At 39.6% G+C, this 20739-nt stretch overlaps 1 protein-coding gene across 9 annotated transcripts in view; it reads right to left on the minus strand.

Annotated features, from left to right (window-relative positions):
• LOC121471256 (gamma-secretase activating protein) overlaps positions 1–20739 on the minus strand; it is a 67464-nt gene that overhangs the window by 21381 nt on the left and 25344 nt on the right. For 8 of the 9 annotated variants that reach the window (XR_005982644.1, XR_005982645.1, XR_005982643.1 and 5 more), the window contains 7 exons: positions 20625–20702; positions 18931–19008; positions 14680–14772; positions 14340–14557; positions 12647–12716; positions 12019–12101; positions 9267–9320 (listed from right to left, as the gene is read on the minus strand). Coding sequence is in view for 6 of the 9 variants with exons in the window: in XM_041721734.1 (XP_041577668.1) it covers positions 9267–9320; positions 12019–12101; positions 12647–12716; positions 14340–14557; positions 14680–14772; positions 18931–19008; positions 20625–20702 (674 nt within the window). In the remaining 3 variants the exon portion in view is untranslated. The remainder of the gene's footprint in view (positions 1–9266; positions 9321–12018; positions 12102–12646; positions 12717–14339; positions 14558–14679; positions 14773–18930; positions 19009–20624; positions 20703–20739) is intronic. The other variant, XM_041721736.1, reaches the window with a different exon arrangement.

Genomic DNA, 20739 nt, shown 5'->3' on the forward strand with positions numbered 1-20739 from the left:
TTCTCCCATCCTCACCTACACTTGTTATTTTTTGTCTTTTTGATTCTAGCCACTCTGACAGGAGTGTGGTGAAATCTCACTGTGGTTTTGATTTGCATTTCCCTCATGGTTAGTACTGTTAAGCATCTTTCCATGTGTCTATTGGCCATCTGTACATCTTTTTTGGAGAAATGTCTATTCAGGTCCTCTGCCCATTTCTTAATCGGATCATTTGTTTTTTGGGTGTTGAGCTGTATAATTTTTTAATATATATTTTGGATGCTAACCTCTTATTGGATATATTATTTGCAAATATCTTCTCTCATTCCGTAGGTTGCCTTTTCATTTTGTTGGTGGTTTTCTTTGCTGTGCAAGAGCTTATTTTGATATAGTCCCAGTAGTTCATTTTTGCTTTTGTTTCCCTTGCCTAAGGAGACATATCTAGAAAAAGGTTTCTATGGCTGATGTCAAAGGATATACTGACAAAAACTGTTTTCTTAAATCAGTGAAGATAGATTTATGATATACTTTCTTGCCAAAATATACATATTTATAAAAAGATTTGACTAGGGCCATAAGTGCAATGTGTATCCATAAAACAAAGTGAGATAATGCCTAGTGTGGTAACAGATTTAGCTACATTGCAAAAAAAAAAAAAAAAAAAGAGAGAGAGAGAGAGAGAACTTAAATAAAATATGCCTCAATCAAGAAAAACGCCCTTATGTTAAAAAATAGCACATTACCCAAATTGTTATAGAAAGGACAGTCACTACTGGTTCAAAATGAATTTTGGAGTATCCATAAATTACATAATATTAGCTTACATAATATTAGCTTGCTGTTTTAGAAGTCTGAAAGGCCCATCCAGCCAACATCCCTTCTCACAGAGACAAGAAAAACTATTTCCAAGAAAAGGTCACTTCTAGGGGAAACTGGAACACTTGTGTCACATCACGGTCCCTGATTGACCTACCTCACTCACCTTTTCTTCCTCTTTTAATTTATTTATAATTAATGTACCTTTGTCCACCCTTTGGTCTTCCTTCTATTGAAAAAAATAATAATGAAAGCAAATTCTGCCAACATTTGGCAGTATTAAGTCCCTAACAGGAAGTCACTGCAGCTTTCTTGCTCTTCTACTCCTGGGTTAGGCCCACTAACACAAAGCCTCGAAACTAATCAGTGTTGTGGTGACATCTAGTGGTTGGCTAAGACACCCGCTCGGCCTGCTTGGACAGCAGTCCCACTCTGTGGTCGGTGACATCTTGCGAGGCCCAGGACATCTTGTGAGGGCACACTGGTTTCTAACTGTCAGGGTGCCTCTTCCCCTCAGGCCAAATGTCACTGTCCTGTCAGAAGATCCCATGTGCTCATGGGATCTTCTGCAGCTCCTAAGAAAAGATCTCTCCCAAGCTACCTTCTTCCTTCCCCTTCCACCCTATTAAAATATAAATTCCTTTTCTCAGTTGAGAATAAACAGATAAAACAAGTCCATGGCTGGGCTTCAAAGGGGCTTATTAACCCACTGACTGTATGTAAAATGGAGTGAGTTGTGGGACATTTCTGGGGACAAGGTCTACAGCTTGGACCAGTGTTTAAAGGAATTCATAACCTAAAATAGCCCAAACCCTTGAGTTAGAAGGAAAAGGCTCTGAGTTTAAAGAATAAACAAAAACCACTTATATTTAAATAAGAAGCACTGTTAACCAAAAGTCCTGGAATTATTTTACTATACACCTGTAGGTCTTTCAAGGTCACTGGGCTGGATGTTATAACACAGATGAAAACAATTAGTGGCATAGGTCACTACATGGAAATCTATGAGGTGAGTGATATAATTTTTTTCAGTTACGAAAATTCTCGGAGGTCACTGTAAATTGGAAGGCCTCTTTGGAAGCCTGAGTAATAGATAAGACCCAGGGTTCGAAAGTGGACTTGAGTAAGTGAAAGACATGGAGAGGATGTTTCAGATGGGTCACTTAGGGAGTGAGCAAAGTGACAAGAATGCAGATCGTGGGTTTAGATCAGCGACAGAGCATTGGAGAAAGCAACACGAGAACTTCATGCTCTGCCTCTAGCACGTGACTCCCAAGCTCAGCAAACACCTGGCTGGCATCCCCTGGACACTGGGCTGCGGTAGGTTGAGCAGCCCTAGCGCTCAGTCGGGGCAGAGGACTCTACTGGAGCATGCCCAGATGATCTCCCTCGCCCACCCACCCCCACAGGTTTCCTTCATCTACCTGCCTCGCCTCCAGTTCACAGGCTGATGGAGAACCAGCTGTCTGAAAACCTGTGATTGTGATTGTGTTGCTAATTAGCAGGAGGCAGGGTTAAGGAGGAGGTCGGAGCCGATCTAGGATGATCTCCAGCGTCAGAGTAACACGGGCATGCTCGTTAACCCAGGGAATTAAAGCAGCTCCAAGATAAAATTTTAGATGCTTTGACATAGAATGGGGGGAAGAGGGAGTAAAAGCTGCACAATCACATGTGAACAGTCACCCTGGGAGCATAGAAAAACACTCCATCTGTTGGTACTGATGATAAAACTAGTTGTGAACTGAACATTGGGGACAGCACCATGGACACAAAGGAAAAGCCACAACAGCCCACAGGGCGCATTGCAGGCTACTGCAGAAGAGCTCATAAAGCTTTAAAGTACACAAACATGTTTTATAAGAAAAATACTTGGGCAACCCTGATGGTGCAGCGGTTTAGTGCTGCCTGCAGCCCAGGGTGTGATCCTGGAGACCTGGGATCGAGTCCCATGTTGGGCTCCCTGCATGAAGCCTGCTTCTCCCTCTGCCTGTGTCTCTGCCTCTCTCTCTCTGTGTCTCTCATGAATAAATAAATAAAATTAAAAAAAGAAAAATACTCATAAATTTAGCTACTTCTGGGAGATCCTGGTGTTAGAAGCCATCAGATTTTCAAGGAAGCCCCAGAAGTATTTTCCTGCATGAGGAGGAGTTAAAAAGCTTGATTTTGAAAGAAGGGAAATTATCCCAAGTCTCTTCTTGAAAAATAGGGGCGCATGGCTGGGTCAGTTGGTGGAGCATGCAACTCTTGATCTCAGGGTAGTGAGTTCGAGCCCCATGTTGGGGTGTGGAGATTACTTTCAAAAAAAAAATCTCATTTTGTCTCTAAGGAAGACATGAAAATAATTACGAGATGAAACCCATAAAAACTATTAATTGAAGAAAAGGACTAGAGGGTTACATTAAGGGATTGTTCCCCATTTATGATTTGGATTGCTAGTTGATTTGGGGAGATTTAAAAAAAAAAAAGCCATGTGGTACTGGCTCATCTGCAAATTCCTGCCAGGAAAAAAAGACATCTGCCTTTCATTTCTAAAAAGCCCTCTGGCTTTGATCCTGCATCTGCTGATTAATCCTCATCTTCTTAGAGGAGAAGAGGCCAACTCAGAAAACCTTGACTCTCCACACCAGGGCTCAACTAGCAAAACTAGAGCATCACTTCAATTTGGCTGTCCAACAGATTCCATCTCAGTATCAACTTTTATTTGCAGCCCAGAGAAACACAGTGACCCACTAACCTCGAGCACAGATAGAATAAAATAGAAACCCTTGTGTGTCCATAAACTAGCAAAGCACCATACTAAGCCAAAATGCTCTGAACAGACCATCAGATCCATACAGAGGACCAGTGACTGGAACTCCTGAGACTTCCTGCAAAGGGAACTGCATGTTGTGAGTGCCAGTTCTCCTATTTATAAATTAACTTCCTCTTTCTTTCCCACATCTAGAAAAATGCAGTTTCTCTTCTTTGCCCAGCTGAGTAGTTCTCTCAGCCATTTTTAATGGGCTGCATTTTTAATGTAATCACTAAGTATGACTCTAAACTATTTCATAACCAGCACATGCCCTGAGAAAGCCAGGAGGAACCTATTTCTCTCCTTTCAACCTTAAGCATTAAACAGTATATCTGCAACCAAACCTATGAAGAACAGCACCACAGCCTAGTGGCTGGCTCTGTTCCTCAATTTCATCATCTGAGATGTAAACTGAAGGTGCACCCCCCATCTCTGTAGATATGACAGAAATAAAAACACCAGCCTGATGCTCTGTTTCTAAGAAGTAATATTTCCTTGTAGCATTGTAAAATTATGTTTGACAATATTAATTGAACTTGCCATACCTCACCGTTCCAGGAGATATTTTGCATAGGAAAAACTCTTCTTTTTCTTCTACAACAATCTACTCACTGAAGACTCCACTTCTGGTCACCAATTGTGTGAGATTCCCCCCCTACATCCATCACTTCTCCAACACCACTGGGTGTCTTACAATTTAACTCAATTCTGACACTACCTACCAAGAAGCAGCACTGGATCCCAAAAGCTGCCTATAAATTGGAGGTTCCCAAGACCTCCTCCTCAGGTTTGATAATTCACTGGAGTAGCTCACAGAACTCAAGAAAACAGTTTACTTATTACATATTGGTTTATCGTAAAAGGATACAACTAAGGAACCGCCAGATGGAAGAGATGGATAGGAGCAGGCGTGGGGGAAAGGGCTGTTTCCAAGCGCTCCTCAGGCATAGCACCCTCCCACACCTTCACTGGTCATCCATCTCAGGAGCTCTCCAAACTCCTTCAGTAAGAGTTCTTTATGGAGGCTCCATTACACAAGCAGAATAAATTAAATCATTGGCCACTGGTCACTGAACTCAATCTCCCCTTACCTCTGGAGGTGAGACGAGGGCAGGCAGTGAAAGTTCCAACCTCCTACAGGGTTGGTTCTTTATGCAACCAGCCCACAGCCTAGGTACTTTCCAAAAAATCATCTCATTAACATAACTCAAGTGTAACTGAAAGGGGCTTGATATGAATAACAAAAGACATTCTTTTCACCGTTTTGCTCCGGAGCTATTTCAGAAACTGGGAACAAACACTAAATATAAAAAAAATATGTCCCTATAGCTCTTATCACTTAGGAAATGACCAGGATTTTAGGAACTCTGTCCTAGGAATCACGGATGGAGACCAAATGTCTAGTATTTCTAGTTATATCATAGTATCACCTATGTACAAACTGAACTTTGCAAAATCAATTTCCCACATAACCAATTGACATTATCTGGGACACACAGTTATCAAAGCGACACCCATCACTTTTAAAAATTGTAAGCTATTGTAATTTTGTTGATACTCTGGATCCCCAACAAACCTTTAGATGATTGTGGTTGTATTGGGAGGGTCAAGGAAAAAAGTTGTTTCTATTTCTTTAAGCAATTAATTATACTCTTGTCCAATTAAAATAGTATTCTTAAGACACTTTTTAAGTGAAGAAGCATAATTAAATAAACAAGTCTCTGAATGGAGAAGAGCCCAGGTGCCCACGATCGTTTTCCCAATTGCTCAGGGGGCACTGAGAGCCCTCCTCATAGATACTTGCAGTAACACGATCGAGTTTGAGTGGACAGAACTGGGAAGGGCATAGAGAAGTCTTTCTGGTCTTCCCAGTCTCTGAGTCAGTTAATCTAAACAAATGACAAAAAGGTTTCCTTATTTTATAAAAAGAAACTAAGGATGTCTGGCTTTAAAAATACTTTGGTAAAAATACTCCATTTCTCCATTTGTGGTATGCTCATTCATCTATATCTTTATGTTCAAATAGGTTATTGTCTCTATATGCTTTTCAATCTTTTTGTGCTTCCTGTGGTCGGACAGTTTTAATAGTTTCTCACCATAACATCAAGGGTAATTTTAAGCCTTTAATGAAAATTACCACCTCCCTGGAGAAAACCATGTTTTATGAAGGGTTAAAATCATTCGTAGGGGATGCCTGGGTGGCTCAGCGTTTGAGCATCTGCCTTTGGCACAGGTCATGATCTGGGGTCCTGGGATCAAGTCCCACATTGGGCTCCTTGCATGGAGCCTGCTTCTCCCTCTGCCTGTGTCTCGCTCTCTCTCTGGGTCTCTCATGAATAAATAAATAACATCTTTAAAAAATAAAATCATTCGTAGGAAGGTCACTCTTGATAACACTGCTTTTAGGGCAAGGACCTTGTTTCAATATACTATTCAGGTAATTGTTTAAAGCTCTCTGGGAAACAATTTTATAATGTAAGGAAGCCTCTTGCATTTCAGGTGATAAAACTTCTAATTTAACTGGTTTATGCACGTTAAATGACATAGTCCTAGTTAAGTCCTATGTAAAGTACTCCACAGGAGAATTACTTGCAGAGAGAGCCGGAAGAAAATGCTTATCTAGTTTCACTTTGCCCTTCCCTCTCCGGACTCCTTATCACGTTAGTCATCTACCAAGGAGAATGGAAGCCAGTGTGGTGAGAGTAAATAGAGGTCCCTTGGGCCTCGTGGAAAGTCTGGCAGCAAGCACACATTCATTCGAAAGGTAACTTGTGATTCAGGTCATAGGTAGTCAGAGCCAACTCCTGTAGCTGAATAAGCATGTTGAGAACAGTCCTATAACTGGGGCTGGGGGCGGGGCGGGGGGGGGGGAGCAGAGGGTGGCATGTGCCACTGCAAGCAAGTCCATCGCAATATAATTAAGCTGGGACTTGGGGTAGAAGAAGTAGGTCAAAGGCAGCAGCTTCTAGTGAGGGGTATTGTGCAAACAGAAGTGGGGAAACGAGAAAGATCAGAGCCAGGTGTCCTGTGTCCCCCGTGCTGAGTGACCAGGGCTGGGCTGGGGACTGGCCTAACCAAATCTAGTACCATCTCCTCCAGAGCCCAAGGCCCATCCCAGCAGGACCTTTGCTCCCCCGCCTGTCCATCGCATATGCGTGGACAGGGTTGTGAAGAGATCTACGGCTCGAACTTGCACTACATAACCCTTCCTACCATCATGTAGGCACATGTGGAGCAGAGAGCGATCTCCGAAGCAGGTTTGGGGATGCTTAAATGGGAAACATCTGTCTGCAGGGCCAGATGCTAAAGATAATTAGGGGAGAGGAGAAAAAAGTGAGGAGATGGCAGGGTGACTATCAAAGAAAAAAACATGAATATAAACACAACATTTTACATACAGAAATAGAAAAAAGAAAAGTGCAAAAATAAGCTACTTTGTTCTGAAGGAAAGCCAAGTCATATTCTTAGAATAAGCCAATGGGTAAAAAATTAAGAGAACCTTCACATCACTCCTTTACGCTTTTTTTTTTTTTTTTAAAAAAAGATGTTATTTATTTATTCACGAGAGACACACAGAGAGAGAGAGAGAGAGGCAGAGACACAGGCAGAGGGAGAAGCAGGTTCCATGCAGGGAGCCGACTTGGGATTCAATCCCCAGACCTGGAATCATACCCTGAGCCAAAGGCAGACGCTCACCTGCTGAGCCACCCGGCTGTCCCAATTTTTAAATGAAAATACACAATGGTGCAAAGGTTATAGTAAAACTGAGAAACTCATAAAAACCTTGTAAGTTAATCACAACTTATTTTTGAATACCAATTTGCCAATAACAATCAAAAGTTTTAAAATTGTCATAGTCTTCGCCCAGTAAAACTCCTGGACATTTAACCTTGGAGGAATAAACCAAATATAGACATTACATAGACATCACATGTATCTATGTAAAAATATTCACTGCAACATTATTTTTAATAGCAATTTTTTAATGCGGGCTGGAGACAGAGTAAATGTCTCGAAACAGAAAAATGATTAATTAGGACACAATAACCCAGCAGAATCTTATGGAGCCATGAGAGGTCATAACTACAAAGTTCACATAGTAGCAGCACGAAAAATGATATAATAGGCAATCTTTACTAAATATCTCTGGATGGTTGTCATTACTAGGTAAAATATTACAAAGGCCAGGAGGAAACGGGGGTGGGTGGGGGAGCTGAAAGTTGATCTGTCAGGAACTGTAGAATTATGGGTGACATTACTTTCTCTTTAAAATTTTCTTCACTGGCTTATTGTGTGTCCATCAAACATATTATGGGTTTGGTAGGGCTAGTGATAAAAGCAGAAACCATACAATGAAAAGATGGAGGCTCTTAAGAACTTTTTCAGCTTTTTTTTTTTTTTTTTAAGATTTTATTTATTTGAGAGAGAGAGAGCAGGAGCGGGAAGGAAAGGAAGAAGCAGGCTCCCTGCTGAGCAAGGAGCTCCATATGGAGCTCAATCCCAAGACCCTGAGATCATGACCTGAGCAGAAGGCAGACGCTTAACCAGCTGAGTCACCCAGGTGCCCTAGAATTTTTTCAGTTATTAATCAAACCTTTCTTTTCCCTTCATCCTCCTCCCTTTGGAGAGCTCCACAGTGGTCTCAGGCTGGGGCCTAGAACCATCACTTGTCAGCCTCCTTGCAGGACCCTTCTTAGGCCTGAAAGCCAGAACTGCTAAACCTACCCCGGTTGGCCCTCTCTCACTGCCCATGCACCACCATGACCTCAACCTTACGGGTTTCAGCTTTTCCCCAGCTGCCCAGGCCTTACCTGCCCTTCATGGATCCAAAAGCATCAAATGTAAATAAAAGAGCGGCAGTGCAGCGAGCTGTCTGCTGCCAAAAGTTGAGATTTCCCACTACACACCAAGCTATAATTAACAGGAGGTGATGCCAAAAACAACAAAGGAGCTTCAAGGAAACTGCTAAAACACTCTCCAGTTTTTAACTACATACACATTCTTTTCTACTCACCCACCCTTTTCTATTCTCCCTATTGTACTCAGAAACTCTTCTGAAACCACCAGATTACAGAAAGACACTAATCGCTACTGCTTAGTGGCAGGAAGGAGGTGTGCAGAAGCTTCACAGAGACCACATACAGAGAGACAACATAGGTCACTTTTGAAAAAAGAGAAAAGTTGTTCTTAGAACCAGAAGGAAATTAGATAATCCCAGCCCAGGTTACTTAATGGGTTTCAGACTGTGTGTGTATTTGTGTGTGCGTGCGTGCATGTTGAGAGGATACAAATGAAGTAAGAAGCAGCTACCAGGTCCTCTAAGGACAATCTACAAGAACCCCTCCAGTGTGAACTGGTTTGAGGCGGCATGGAAAAGACGAGTTCTGTATGGTTTCCGTTGAGCCCCATCATTCTCTATCTTCAGAAAACTTCCCTCTCCAAAGAGTATTCCTAAAAAATTGCCATAATATCATCCTCAGTTACTACTCAACTCCCGAGGAAGGATTTTTTTTAGAGAACTAACCCTGTCCCTTACCCCCCATCCTCCCTTGACTGTTTGCAAGCCCTTTGGGAACCACCATGATACTCAAGGCAGCAGAGCTGGAACTCCAGTCAGGTGTGGAAACCAGCAAGGAAGCCATATGCACGGTGTGTTTTGTCCTTCTCTGTAAGGACTTACCTTCATGAAAGGCAATGTGATCTCTTCTGTCACAAGGGTTATTCCAGGAATTTCCTATGGTGGGGGAAAAACACACACATGACTGCTAAATGTATCAAGCACCACAAGCTTGAGCCTCCAGGAAGTGTTTTCTGCACAGACAGAAGCTGAGGGCAGCTCCCAGTTTGCTAACCTCTACTTTAAATAAACTTTGGGGTTTATAAATAACAGGGAACACAACCCATCTCTTGCGTTGGGAAGGGAAATATTCTTTAAAGTTATGATTACAATAGAGGACAGTGTCTCTGAAGGAAAGGAGAAGCCTATTAGTAATACAGAGCAAATAATATATTATTTACACATTTCTATTTAAAAACAAATGAGGCAAACTACATTTGCACCATCAAATAAGGGAGACATGTTCCTTCCTTATTTTATTGCTTCTTCCTCCCTCTTCTTTTTTTGCTTAAATGTATTATGTTATAGTTGGCCCCTGCCTCGCTAGAAGGAACCAAAATTGTCCTTCATTCAGTTATTTTGGAAGTGTATTTCTGTATCAGTTGTGTAGACTAGCCTCTCAACTAGTGAAAAAAAAGAAGATATATGAGAAAATAATTCAGAAGGTGTTATGTAGAAATAAAATCTAGTGACATCAGAGAGGGAGAAAAACCATGACAGACTCTTAACTACAGGAAAGAATCTGAGGGCCACTAAAGGGGAGTTTGGTGGGTGGTTAGGGTAACTGGCTGATGGGAATTAGGAGGGCACGTGATGTAATGAGCTCTGTGTATTATACACAACTGATGAATTACTGAACACTACATCTGAAACTAATGATGTACTATGTGTTGGCTAATTGAATTTAGATTTAAAAAAAGAAAATCTGGTATTTGTTTAGAACTTAAATGTACTAGATTTTTACTGACACCCAATGTTCCTGTGGAAAGGAGCACCACAGCAATGGAGAAATAAATTTCCAGAATATTAAAAAAAACTGAGTTGTCCACTGTGATCACAGAAAGCCTGTGTTGAGAATGCATTTTGTGTTTCACTTATCTCTACTTGGTAAGAGAAGATAATTCAAAAAAGTATTAAAATTTCACTAAGCTTTAGGTTATAAAAGGCATCTTAAGATAGGTATAACAAGGGACACCTGGGTGGCTCAGTAGTTGTGTGCTTGCCTTTGGCTCAGAGAGTGATCCCAGGTCCTGGGATTGAGTTCTGCATCAGGCTCCCTGCATGGAGCCTGCTTTTCCCTCTGCCTGTGTCTCTGCCTCTCTCTCTCTCTCTCTCTCTCTCTCTCTGTGTGTGTGTGTGTGTGTGTGTGTGTGTGTCTCCTGAATAAATAAAATATTAAAAAAAAAAAAGTAACCTACTCCAACCACCTGAAGTTTAGAGCAACATGGTTAACCCTAAAATAAGCTCAGTATATGGTGGTTATAACCGTGGGTTGTTTCTATTATACTCTCACAGGACTTCCTGCCATCACTCTCTCTGTCTATAACAGCTCCTCCGCCCCAGTCATGAGAAATGCCAAAGTGAGGAATTGCCTGTCAAGATGAGCCTCTCACAAGACATCCAGTTAACATGTGCTCCATCTTTAAACACAACTCTGGGAACTAGGGGAGTTTCCAGTCCTCACCTCCCAGACACAGACATGGAGGATGATAGGGTTGGGTGGTGAGGGAAGGACACAGAGAAGAGCATTTCCTGACTCCTCGTGGCTTAACCTGCAAACTTCCTGCCACATCACCATAGAGGCTGCATGTATATTCACATGAGTTCTCAAAGCAAACAGTGAGGACTCAGAGAAAAACCAGCTCACCTTTCCCTTGTTATTCTACAGTGAGACAAGAAAACTTAATAACTCATAACAGTAAAAGGCAGAAGGGCTTTTAGGAAAACACTACCCCTGTGCATACTGAACATTCAGAAATGAATCAGACATATCTGACTATTTAGATAGTCTAAATACAAAATGGGCAAGTGTCACAATTTATCCCAGTACGTATTCTCCAATGTCTGTGTTAGTAGAATTCAATTTATTTTTCTAAATGCCTTTTTGATACAAACCTCTGCCTTGAGACTAAGCATATAGTTCTAACATTTAAGTAGGAAAGAAGAAACCTTTTTCAGGAGCAGCTGGTACATGATTTTCACTTTCTGATCCAACAAATATCAGTTTACTATACCACGTTCAAGAGAAAATAAACAATATGTTAGCTCAGCACTCTCAACTGAAAAATAGGAAGGACGGACCAGAAGGAGGAAAAGATTGAGGGCAGTGAATTTGCTTGAGATTACTAACTTTCACTGATCTTGCAGCTCTACCATTATTACAGATTTTCCTTATGAGGCTCGGAAAAGGGGTCAATCTACTTAGTAAATAGAACAGCTTACAATGACAGCAGTGGTCTGGCCATTTCTCATTTATAAAAACCTAAGGAATATTTTAATCCACTCCAGTAGCTAAAAAAAAATTAAAATGCCATTTGAAGATGACTTATTAAATAAGAGGCTTATTTCTGCTTAGCAGTAAGAAGAGTAATACATATTCAGTACTTTCTCCTTTGATTCTCCTATTTTATATAAATACCTTTGGCAAACAGCAAAGATTCACTATTGTTTTGCTGCCAGAAAACTCCAACTCAGATCCTCATCAGTCAACACAAATGAAATCACAGCCATGGGTATTGTGACAGGGATGTCCTACAACTTACCCATGACTGTGAATCAATTTTAGTTACATAAAGAATACAAAGTGTTAACTTACTGTATTCCAAGTGAGCACTGAGGAATATGGCAAAAGTTTATCTATGTTACTTGTCTCTGGATATATGCTCCAATATGAAGAAGCTGAGTAGATTTTTGAAAGAAAAAAAAAGACATGGTTTAATAAGAAGAATAAGGCAGTAGACACTGCAATTCATCAAAACAATCAACCCCCCAAAAAGGTTTTATTGCCTTATCCTCCTTTTGAAGATATTCAAAAGGCTAACTTTATGGTTCTACCTTATGAAATGTTCAGGTTCTGTTCTTTACAATGAGAATAATTTTTTAAAAATTAGTTGGCATTTCTGCCTAACCCAAAGTGACATTATACCATTATACACAGAACCAGCCAACACAAGAAGTCTTTATATCTTGCCAGGGGGGAAGAAAATCACTAATAAGGTTAGAGAATCAAGATCATATTGAATCTCATCAGTCTCTGAACTGTCGTAGCTTCTCACAAGACCACGAGAGAATGAAATTTAATTAGCTGCCAACTGAAATAGAGTAGGGGAAAAAAAAAGCTTCTAACCAACATTTTGACAGATTGAGGCATTATCAATTTGCTGTTTTCCTTCCCGCAAAAGGGTCAAGGACTCAACTTAATATGCACCATCAGCAACACCTACCAATTATAAATTCCTGAATGAGGTCAAATGAATGGCAGGTGGAAATGTTCTCAGAAATCCACTGAATAATCTTTAAAAAGAAAGAAGACAATTCTGTTGGTATTTACATCTGCACCCAGCCCCCACCATCAAAGAAGTACAAAACACACGTGAATCTTTTAAAATTCTGTATCTATTTTGGAACCGTCGAAGAATACACTCACTTCTCTTCGAGACACGTAACACAAGACTGTGGCTTAAGCAGTATTATAAATCAGGTCCATTTTACGTATCTTTTTTCATAAATGCCCTTGGTCGAAATCCAAATAAGCTTTCCACCCCTTGTTTGTTTTTGCTAGGGTAGGTCATGTTATATAGCAAAGTACCAATATGAAGAGCTGTGGGATACAGAAGAAAGCCAAACCAAACCAAATCACAGCACAAAGCCTGAAGGCAGCAGGTCTGGGTTTGAATCCAGCTTAGACAACAGTGTGAACACTGTCACACCACTTAACCTTTGTGAACATCACTATGCAGTCCTCCCAAAGGCAAGCTGTAACAAGTCTATCTCCACAACCATCCTCACCTGCTGGTGTACCGAAATTCCTTGTTCCCACTCTAGAAATGAAGGATACTGCTACCAGTAAGTTGTTTTTATTTCGAAACCTATTCATGCTGGTTGTACTTATCTTCACAATTAGGTAATTTAATAAAATATCATCATAAGGGAGTGAAATATGGATGCAAAAAGACTGTTGTTTGCTCAATAAAAGTTTAATGCTTTGGAAAGATTCAAAGGCATGTATGTCTAAAACACTAAAAAACTTCGTGTGAGACAACTGTAAAGATTAGAAAAAATTGCCCAATATATACGGATTATTTTGAAGGGATCTTTAAAAATATGGCTCTCAGGTTAAAAGAAGAAGAAAGTAGTAGGGTTAAGAAAAAAAAGGAAGAAGAAACTAACAGGAAGTAAGAGACAACACATTACTAGTTTTATGTAAGAAAAATGATTTTGAACTCCAACCAGATAATACACAAAGGAAGGGTCTTAATCTACGTCAAAAGAGACGTTTGTTTTAGGTTAAAATAAAATGTTTAAGGTATCTTTTCTTCAATTACCCAACCACCCATTGGTCCTAATCAATTCTAATAGGGGGGTTTCTCCAACTTCACAGGATAGCTGTAAAATTAAATGACAAAACATGTAAAAGTGCTTCATAAATTACAAATATATTTACAAATATATTTATTAATAAATGAAATAAAATCAATAAATAAAAATATTTAATATTTACTTATTATAATGTAATATACATTGTGATGTATATTACAATAAATTAAATTTATAATAAATATATGCCAGTAGATTTTAGTTCTTCTGATACTATACACCAAATATAGACCAGGAAAAATGTAGGTATTTGAGAAACTATTCAGTATTTACTGAACACTTTCTTGGAATGTTACTGATGTACCTAATATTTAGCACAGTATGGAAAAGAAGAGTCAGAAGAACAGACATGCTCATAGTCTGAGGTCTGATTGGGGTCCATATAAAAGAATCACAAGAAGAGAATACATTCAAATCAGGACACAAACCATAAACTTCAATTAATTATTGCCAAATAAAAGTGACTTCTATTCATTTCAACCACACATATATACAGTTGGTGTCTATTTGCCAATTTTTAAACTGAAGCTACATCACCACCTTGGCTTCCAGGAACCGGGGGTCTCGGCCACAGGAGAGCACACAGTGCAACACGGCCATCTTCTCACAGTCTAGCTGAGTGTTCCATAGGAACTGTAATAAATAGGACTGGTTGAGGAGTGCCCTATAGAGCTTTCCAGAACACCAATCCAGTACCAGGGACCCTGAGAGTGACTGTAAAGGACTATGAGGTAGCATATCAACCACTTCATTGTTTCCTGGCAGAAAAAAAAAAAAAAAGGAGGTCAGCAAATAAAAGAAACCTCTCTCACCCAAACATAAACATGGCCAAGATAAACCCAAATGGACAACGTTCATGAGGGAAAAACTACAGCCATACCTGTCAGAAACAAACTGTGGCAGATCAGGTCTGGATGCTGAATGTTGAGCAGATGAAAGAAATGACCAGGTAAGTAAACAGCCACATAATAATCTAGAAGAGAGAGCTATAAGTTATCTGCATGTAGCAAGAGCTGCACAGGCAAATGTAAAGCCCAGAATGTCACAGTATCCCTATTTTTCTTTGAACCATTTAAATATAAAAGTTTTAATCAACGTAATAATAAACCATCTGATGTCGGTACATTTCATCTTACTAGCCAGATCTCATTTATTTCTATCTGTGGCTAATTTTCTTCATACGTTTAGCCAGGGTTATCTTAACTGATATCTATAATTTTGTTTCTAAGTGAAGTGTGGCTTCATACGAACCTACATGGCCTCAGAAAGCAAATTAGAAAAAAAAAAAAATACCAAGCAAAATGAATTATTCCTTTTTCTGGTAGGCTGGGAATAGCTTAGAAGGGGATTTCCGTCCTAGTTTCTGCCATTTGGGGGAAGCTCTAAAATTTTGTTTCCTATGTTTGCCCATTCATCATCATCATCACTATTATCATCATCATCGTTTCACTTAGAGAACCCTTAAATCAAAAATCATCACAACAATCTCTGCAGTCATTCTAACACATTGTGAGGTACTAGTGTATTTCCTTGCATAGTGAGCTGCCGAGAATTCACACCTTCACGGTCCCGGTATCAGATAATTTTGTACCAAGAACACTTGTACACAGATTGAGACAAGGTGTAAAAATAGATTCTGGAGAATGGTAAGGTGGAAGTAGCCCTTGCCAATAACGTTTCACACGCAATAGCAGTGAATTTCATATAGATGACACATTTAGATTATAAGTGAGCCAGCTGGACTCTTTTTTCTTAAGAAGCAAAGAAATATATGCTAATCATTTGCATTGAAGGCTTTCGGAGGAAAGGAAAGAGGATGTAAAACTCAGAACCATTGGGGCAGTCCCAGTGGCTCAGCGGTTTAGTGCCGCCTTCAGCCCAGGGTGTGATCCTGGAGACCTGGGATCGAGTCCCACATTGGGCTCCCTGCATGGAACCTGCTTCTCCCTCTGCCTGTCTCTGCCTCTCTCCCTCTCTCTCTCTCAATCTCTCTCATGAACAAATAAATATCTAAAAAAAAAAAACAAAAAACCTCAGATCCATTGACTTAAGTAAGTGTCCTCTTGATCACTGTGGATTAAGTGATGTTAAAATGAGTAGCTCAAACGGTTGCAATAATGTTCTTCTTATGGCAACATTTAAGTAGAAAACCATAAATAATGATATAGTAAGGTACAGTCAAAACGGTTTGGGTATCAAATGACCTAAATTAACTTCTAGCCCTAGCATTTAAACAGCTAATTAGGGTGATAACTATGTCCCTGGAAGAGGAGGCATTGGGAAATATAAGAGGGTATTTCAAGTTGTCACAATCATTGGAGTGGAAGGAGGAGTCCTACTGCTTTTTGGTGGAGGTTGTTAAATCCCTCAACGCGCAGGACACTCTCACACAAAAAGTATCATCTCATAAAAAATGTCAACAGTACCTGTGGTAGGCCAAATGATGACCCTCAAAGACGTACATGTGCGAATCTCAGAGCTTGTGAATATGTTACCTGAAGTGATAAAAGGCACTTGGCAGATGGGATCAAGGATCTTGAGATTCGAAGAGTACCATTATCCAAGTGGATCCAAGTAACTCCAATTATGTTTATAGGAGGCAGACAGAGGGAGATTGGGCTACAGAGAAGATCATGTGGGGATGAAAGGGATGGGAGTGATGTGGTCACAAGCAAAGAAACGCTAGCCTCGAGATGCTGGAGGAGGCCAAGGATGAATTCCTCCTCAGAGTCTCTAGAAGGAACCTTTTCTACCCATACTTTCACTTTAATCCCTCAAAACTCATTTCAGAACTCTGATATCCAGAACCAGAAGACAATGTTTATGTTGCTTTAAGCCCTAAATGTGTCATAATCTGTTATGGCAGCAGTAAGAAACTAACACAGGGCCCCTGACAAGAGACACTCAAAAGAGCCTGGGTACACATCTCAGTCTTTCTGAGCTTCATTCAGTTTCATTATCTGTAAAATGAGGATAACATCATCAGCAGAATTGTAAGGATCAAGATAATTGAAATAACATGCTTAACATATAGTATTCATTTTTAAAATGGTAGCTTTTTATTTACAAACATATCTTACATAGAGGTATTTGGGTTCATGGAAAACTTCCCCCAACTCTATTCTTTAATATTTTTTTTAAGATTTATTTATTTATTTATGATAGACAGAGACAGAGAGAGAGAGAGAGAGGGAGAGAGAGAGAGAGGCAGAGACACAGGAGGAGGGAGAAGCAGGCTCCATGCAGGGAGCCCGATGTGGGACTTGATCCTGGACCCTGGGATCATGCCCTGAGCCGAAGGCAGCACTCAACTGCTGAGCCACCCAGGCGCCCCTATGCTTTTATATTTTAATTAATATAAGTCCCTTTTAATCGGTTGACAATTCAGGACAACTGCATATAATTCATTAAGAAAAAAACGACATCACTCAAAAAGCAATACTGTTGTCATAAAAACTACCTCTGGAATAGTTTTAATCTTGGATATAATTTTGTGCTGAGAAGATGAAATGCTTTTAAGAAATAAAGATAACTTATGTAAGAGCCTATTTTTACAAAGCTCTAGTATTTCTGCTGGCTCCACAGTCCGAAGACCATAGATTAAATCATGCCTGCCCTTTTCTAGAGTCATTCTCAAGGGGAAAAAAAGGAAGGCTACCTTTGACCTCACGAAATGCTGGAGTTTTTTTAGTGGAAAGTTTCCCACATCACTCTTGAGATGGGATGTTGATGTAGCATTCTCTGATAAGAATCAAGTCTCAGACCCAGGAAACCTTATATTTATCTCTCTTACCACAGGAAGCAGTAGAATCAGGCCTCTCTAAGGCAATTTCCCACAGGTTCAAAGCTCATGTTAACATTTACCACATACTGGCCCACTCAGCATTCACTATCTTACCTCATCTATAGTACTGTTCAAAAGAAAAATCTTTTTAACAAACTTTATCATTTTCATTCTCATCTTGCCAACTCCCCTCCCATCACAGCTTCCTAAACCTTTGTCATAATAGTCGACAGACTGGGGAACAGGAAGAGGGGAATGTTATCAAAGAATCACGTGCTCTACACCTGAAGCTTTTCTTTTCTGATTACTGTGCTATGTCCTGTAGGTAGGCAAGTAATAGGCCTGTTATTCAGTCTTGTGCTAACCTCTTTGTGCCCCTCATCCTAACTGACATGGAAAAGCCACTTTCCGTAGGTTGGTACAATAAACCCCCTCTTGATTTTCTTCATTATAGACTCCATTAATATGTTCAAACCTAACACTCAAGTTCCCTTACCATATTTACTCAGGGAAAATCAACATATTCGAGCTGATCCGTGAATCATTTATAGGACTTGGAAGCTCTTAGCAATTAGCAACAGGGAATGGACAATGTCTCAAAGACCTTTGTCCTCTCTAGAATCAAGGGACAAGATGTATTATTTCTCATAGGCTTTTAGGGAATGTCCCACTCACTTTTTTTTAAAGATAGATAGATAGATAGATAGATAGATAGATAGATAGACAGATAAATCTATCTGAGAGAGTGAGAGAGAGCGCGTGCGTACAAGTGGTGGGAAGAGGAAGAGGGAGAAGCAGACTCCCCACTGAGCAGGGAGCCAGGCACTAGGCTCGATTCCAGGACCCCAATATCATGACCTGAGCTAAAGGCAGATACTTAACCAACTGAGCCACCCAAGTGCCCTGTTATCATTTTTTATACTAACAAATGGCTTTTTTAGTATTACTACTAAAAACATAGGAAAGCTCACAGCCTAGGTTCTCTATAAAGGGAGATGCATCCCTTTCCAAAAGGCTGACCTGAATGGGGGACACAAACATATCCATTAGGATTGGTCTATAGGTCTAGAAAAAGATATAGGTCAGGAAAAATATATTATAAAAATATTAACTAACTTAATACAGCTGACCCTTGAACAACAGAGAAATCAGGAGTGCTAAGGTTTCCAGAAAAAAACCTTCCCCTATCAGGCTTCATAAAGGCCAGTGGTTATCATCACAATCCAAGTCCTAAAGAGGCAGGAGAAAATGGGGCACACAGGCAGCAAAATGAGATATAGAAGGCTGAGTATCACCTGTACTAGAAAGGAGAGTCAGAGCAGAGAGATGCACCTCTCTCTCACTCACCAAGGTTGAGAAAAGTAAGGCCCTTAGTCACAAGTGAGTCAACACTCCCAAGAGCAGCAGTGAAGGTCTTGCTGTGCCCTGCGGAGAGAGAACAGGAAACCAAGGAAAGAATGGTAAGAAACAAATAGCCGGAATTCCACCCAAGGCTATTATTCTATGTGATACTCTTAATATTCAGGAGCTGTGAAACTGACAAACCAAGAGTCTCTGATTTCTGGATTTCACGGTTCTCCATCACTCTCTAAAAGCCAGCTCGGAAGGTAGATCACACTGCAATCGGGACCCAGTAATTGTTCTAGGCTTAGCATATAATATTAGATCTTATAAGGTGGGCTGTGTGGGGACAGAAGGATCTAAAGGAATCTACCTCAGGATCCAAGAGATGGAGGAGACCAGGTGGCTCAGTGGCCCTCACGATTTACTGTACCTTCTTACCATCATTAAGATCCTCTGAGACTTCTCTCAATCACTTAGGGTAGTAGACTCTCTCTTCACTCTCCACTTTTCTAACTCTTCATCAGAATTAGTAACTCTTAATAAAACTTTCACGGAAGTTTTATTTATGGTTTTAACCATTATATTAATCATTAGAAAAATCTATGAAAACTTTCCACAAAAGAAAAATCCAACTTATGCTATTAAAGCATGTCTACCTTCATTATTAAGGTGTTAAACTTTTTTTACCTAGATTTTTAACTTCTGAAGATACTGTTAGATAGTCCTGCAAAATAAACTCTAATATGGCCTGGCATAGTTATTTTAGTTTAACAAATTTCAAATTAAAAAAAATTAATTCTATCCACAGTATGTACTACATGAACTAATTTTAAAGAACTAAACAAGTAAAATAAATATGCCTTAGCATGATTCAGACTAAAACTATTACAGGTACACTGGCCAACTATAGAACTGAAAAAGCTTGGATATTTACTCCTCCCCCCAGGCTGACTGCTGACAAATCAGTTTCCTGGGCTACAAATATGTGAAACAAAATAAAGGTATCTTAGGTCTAAGACCTGTTGAGATGAGAGATGATGGAAGCTTTTAACTAAAACTCTGTGTAACCCTATAAGTTAAATATATTGATGTTTTCCAACTAGTAATAATAAGAAAGCAAGCAAACACATTTTGGACAAATATGTCCATAAGTATTGGTCTAACTATAAGCCTAGAAAAAATATAGGTCAGGAAAAAATATATAAAAATATTAGCTAACTCAATATAGTTGACCCTTGAACAATAAAGAGATTTGGGATGCCAATCCCTAAACAGTCCAAAATCCATGTATAAGTTCTTAGGGAGTCAAAAGTTAACTACTAATAGCCTACTGCTGACCAGAAGCCTTTCTGAAAACATAAACTGTCAATTAACACATATTTTATATGTTACTTATATTGTATACTGTATTATCATAGTAAAGAAAAATGTTATTAAGAAAAATCATACAGAAGAGAAAATACATTCACAGTACTATACTGTATTTTTGGAAAAAAACCCGTATATAAGTGAATCTGCACAGTTCAAGTTCATGTGGTTCAAGGGTTAACTGTATTTTTCATTAGTGAATTTCTCCAGGAAACATGTATTACAGAAGTATAGAATGTACTGATAAACTTATTACAAGGTAATAAGACTTCTAACTTGTGGAAGAGTGATTATGTAAAAATAAAAAATCAAGAATAAATGACATGTACCTTTATGAAAGTAAAACACTGAATACGTGATTTTTTCCCAAGAGTCAAACTTCGGACTGTAACATACACACAAACTTCCTAGAAGTAAGAAGGTGTTTATTAGAGGTGAAAAGAA

This window comes from Vulpes lagopus, chromosome 11 (assembly GCF_018345385.1).
Source record: "Vulpes lagopus strain Blue_001 chromosome 11, ASM1834538v1, whole genome shotgun sequence".
In the NCBI taxonomy this organism is placed as follows: domain Eukaryota; kingdom Metazoa; phylum Chordata; class Mammalia; order Carnivora; family Canidae; genus Vulpes; species Vulpes lagopus.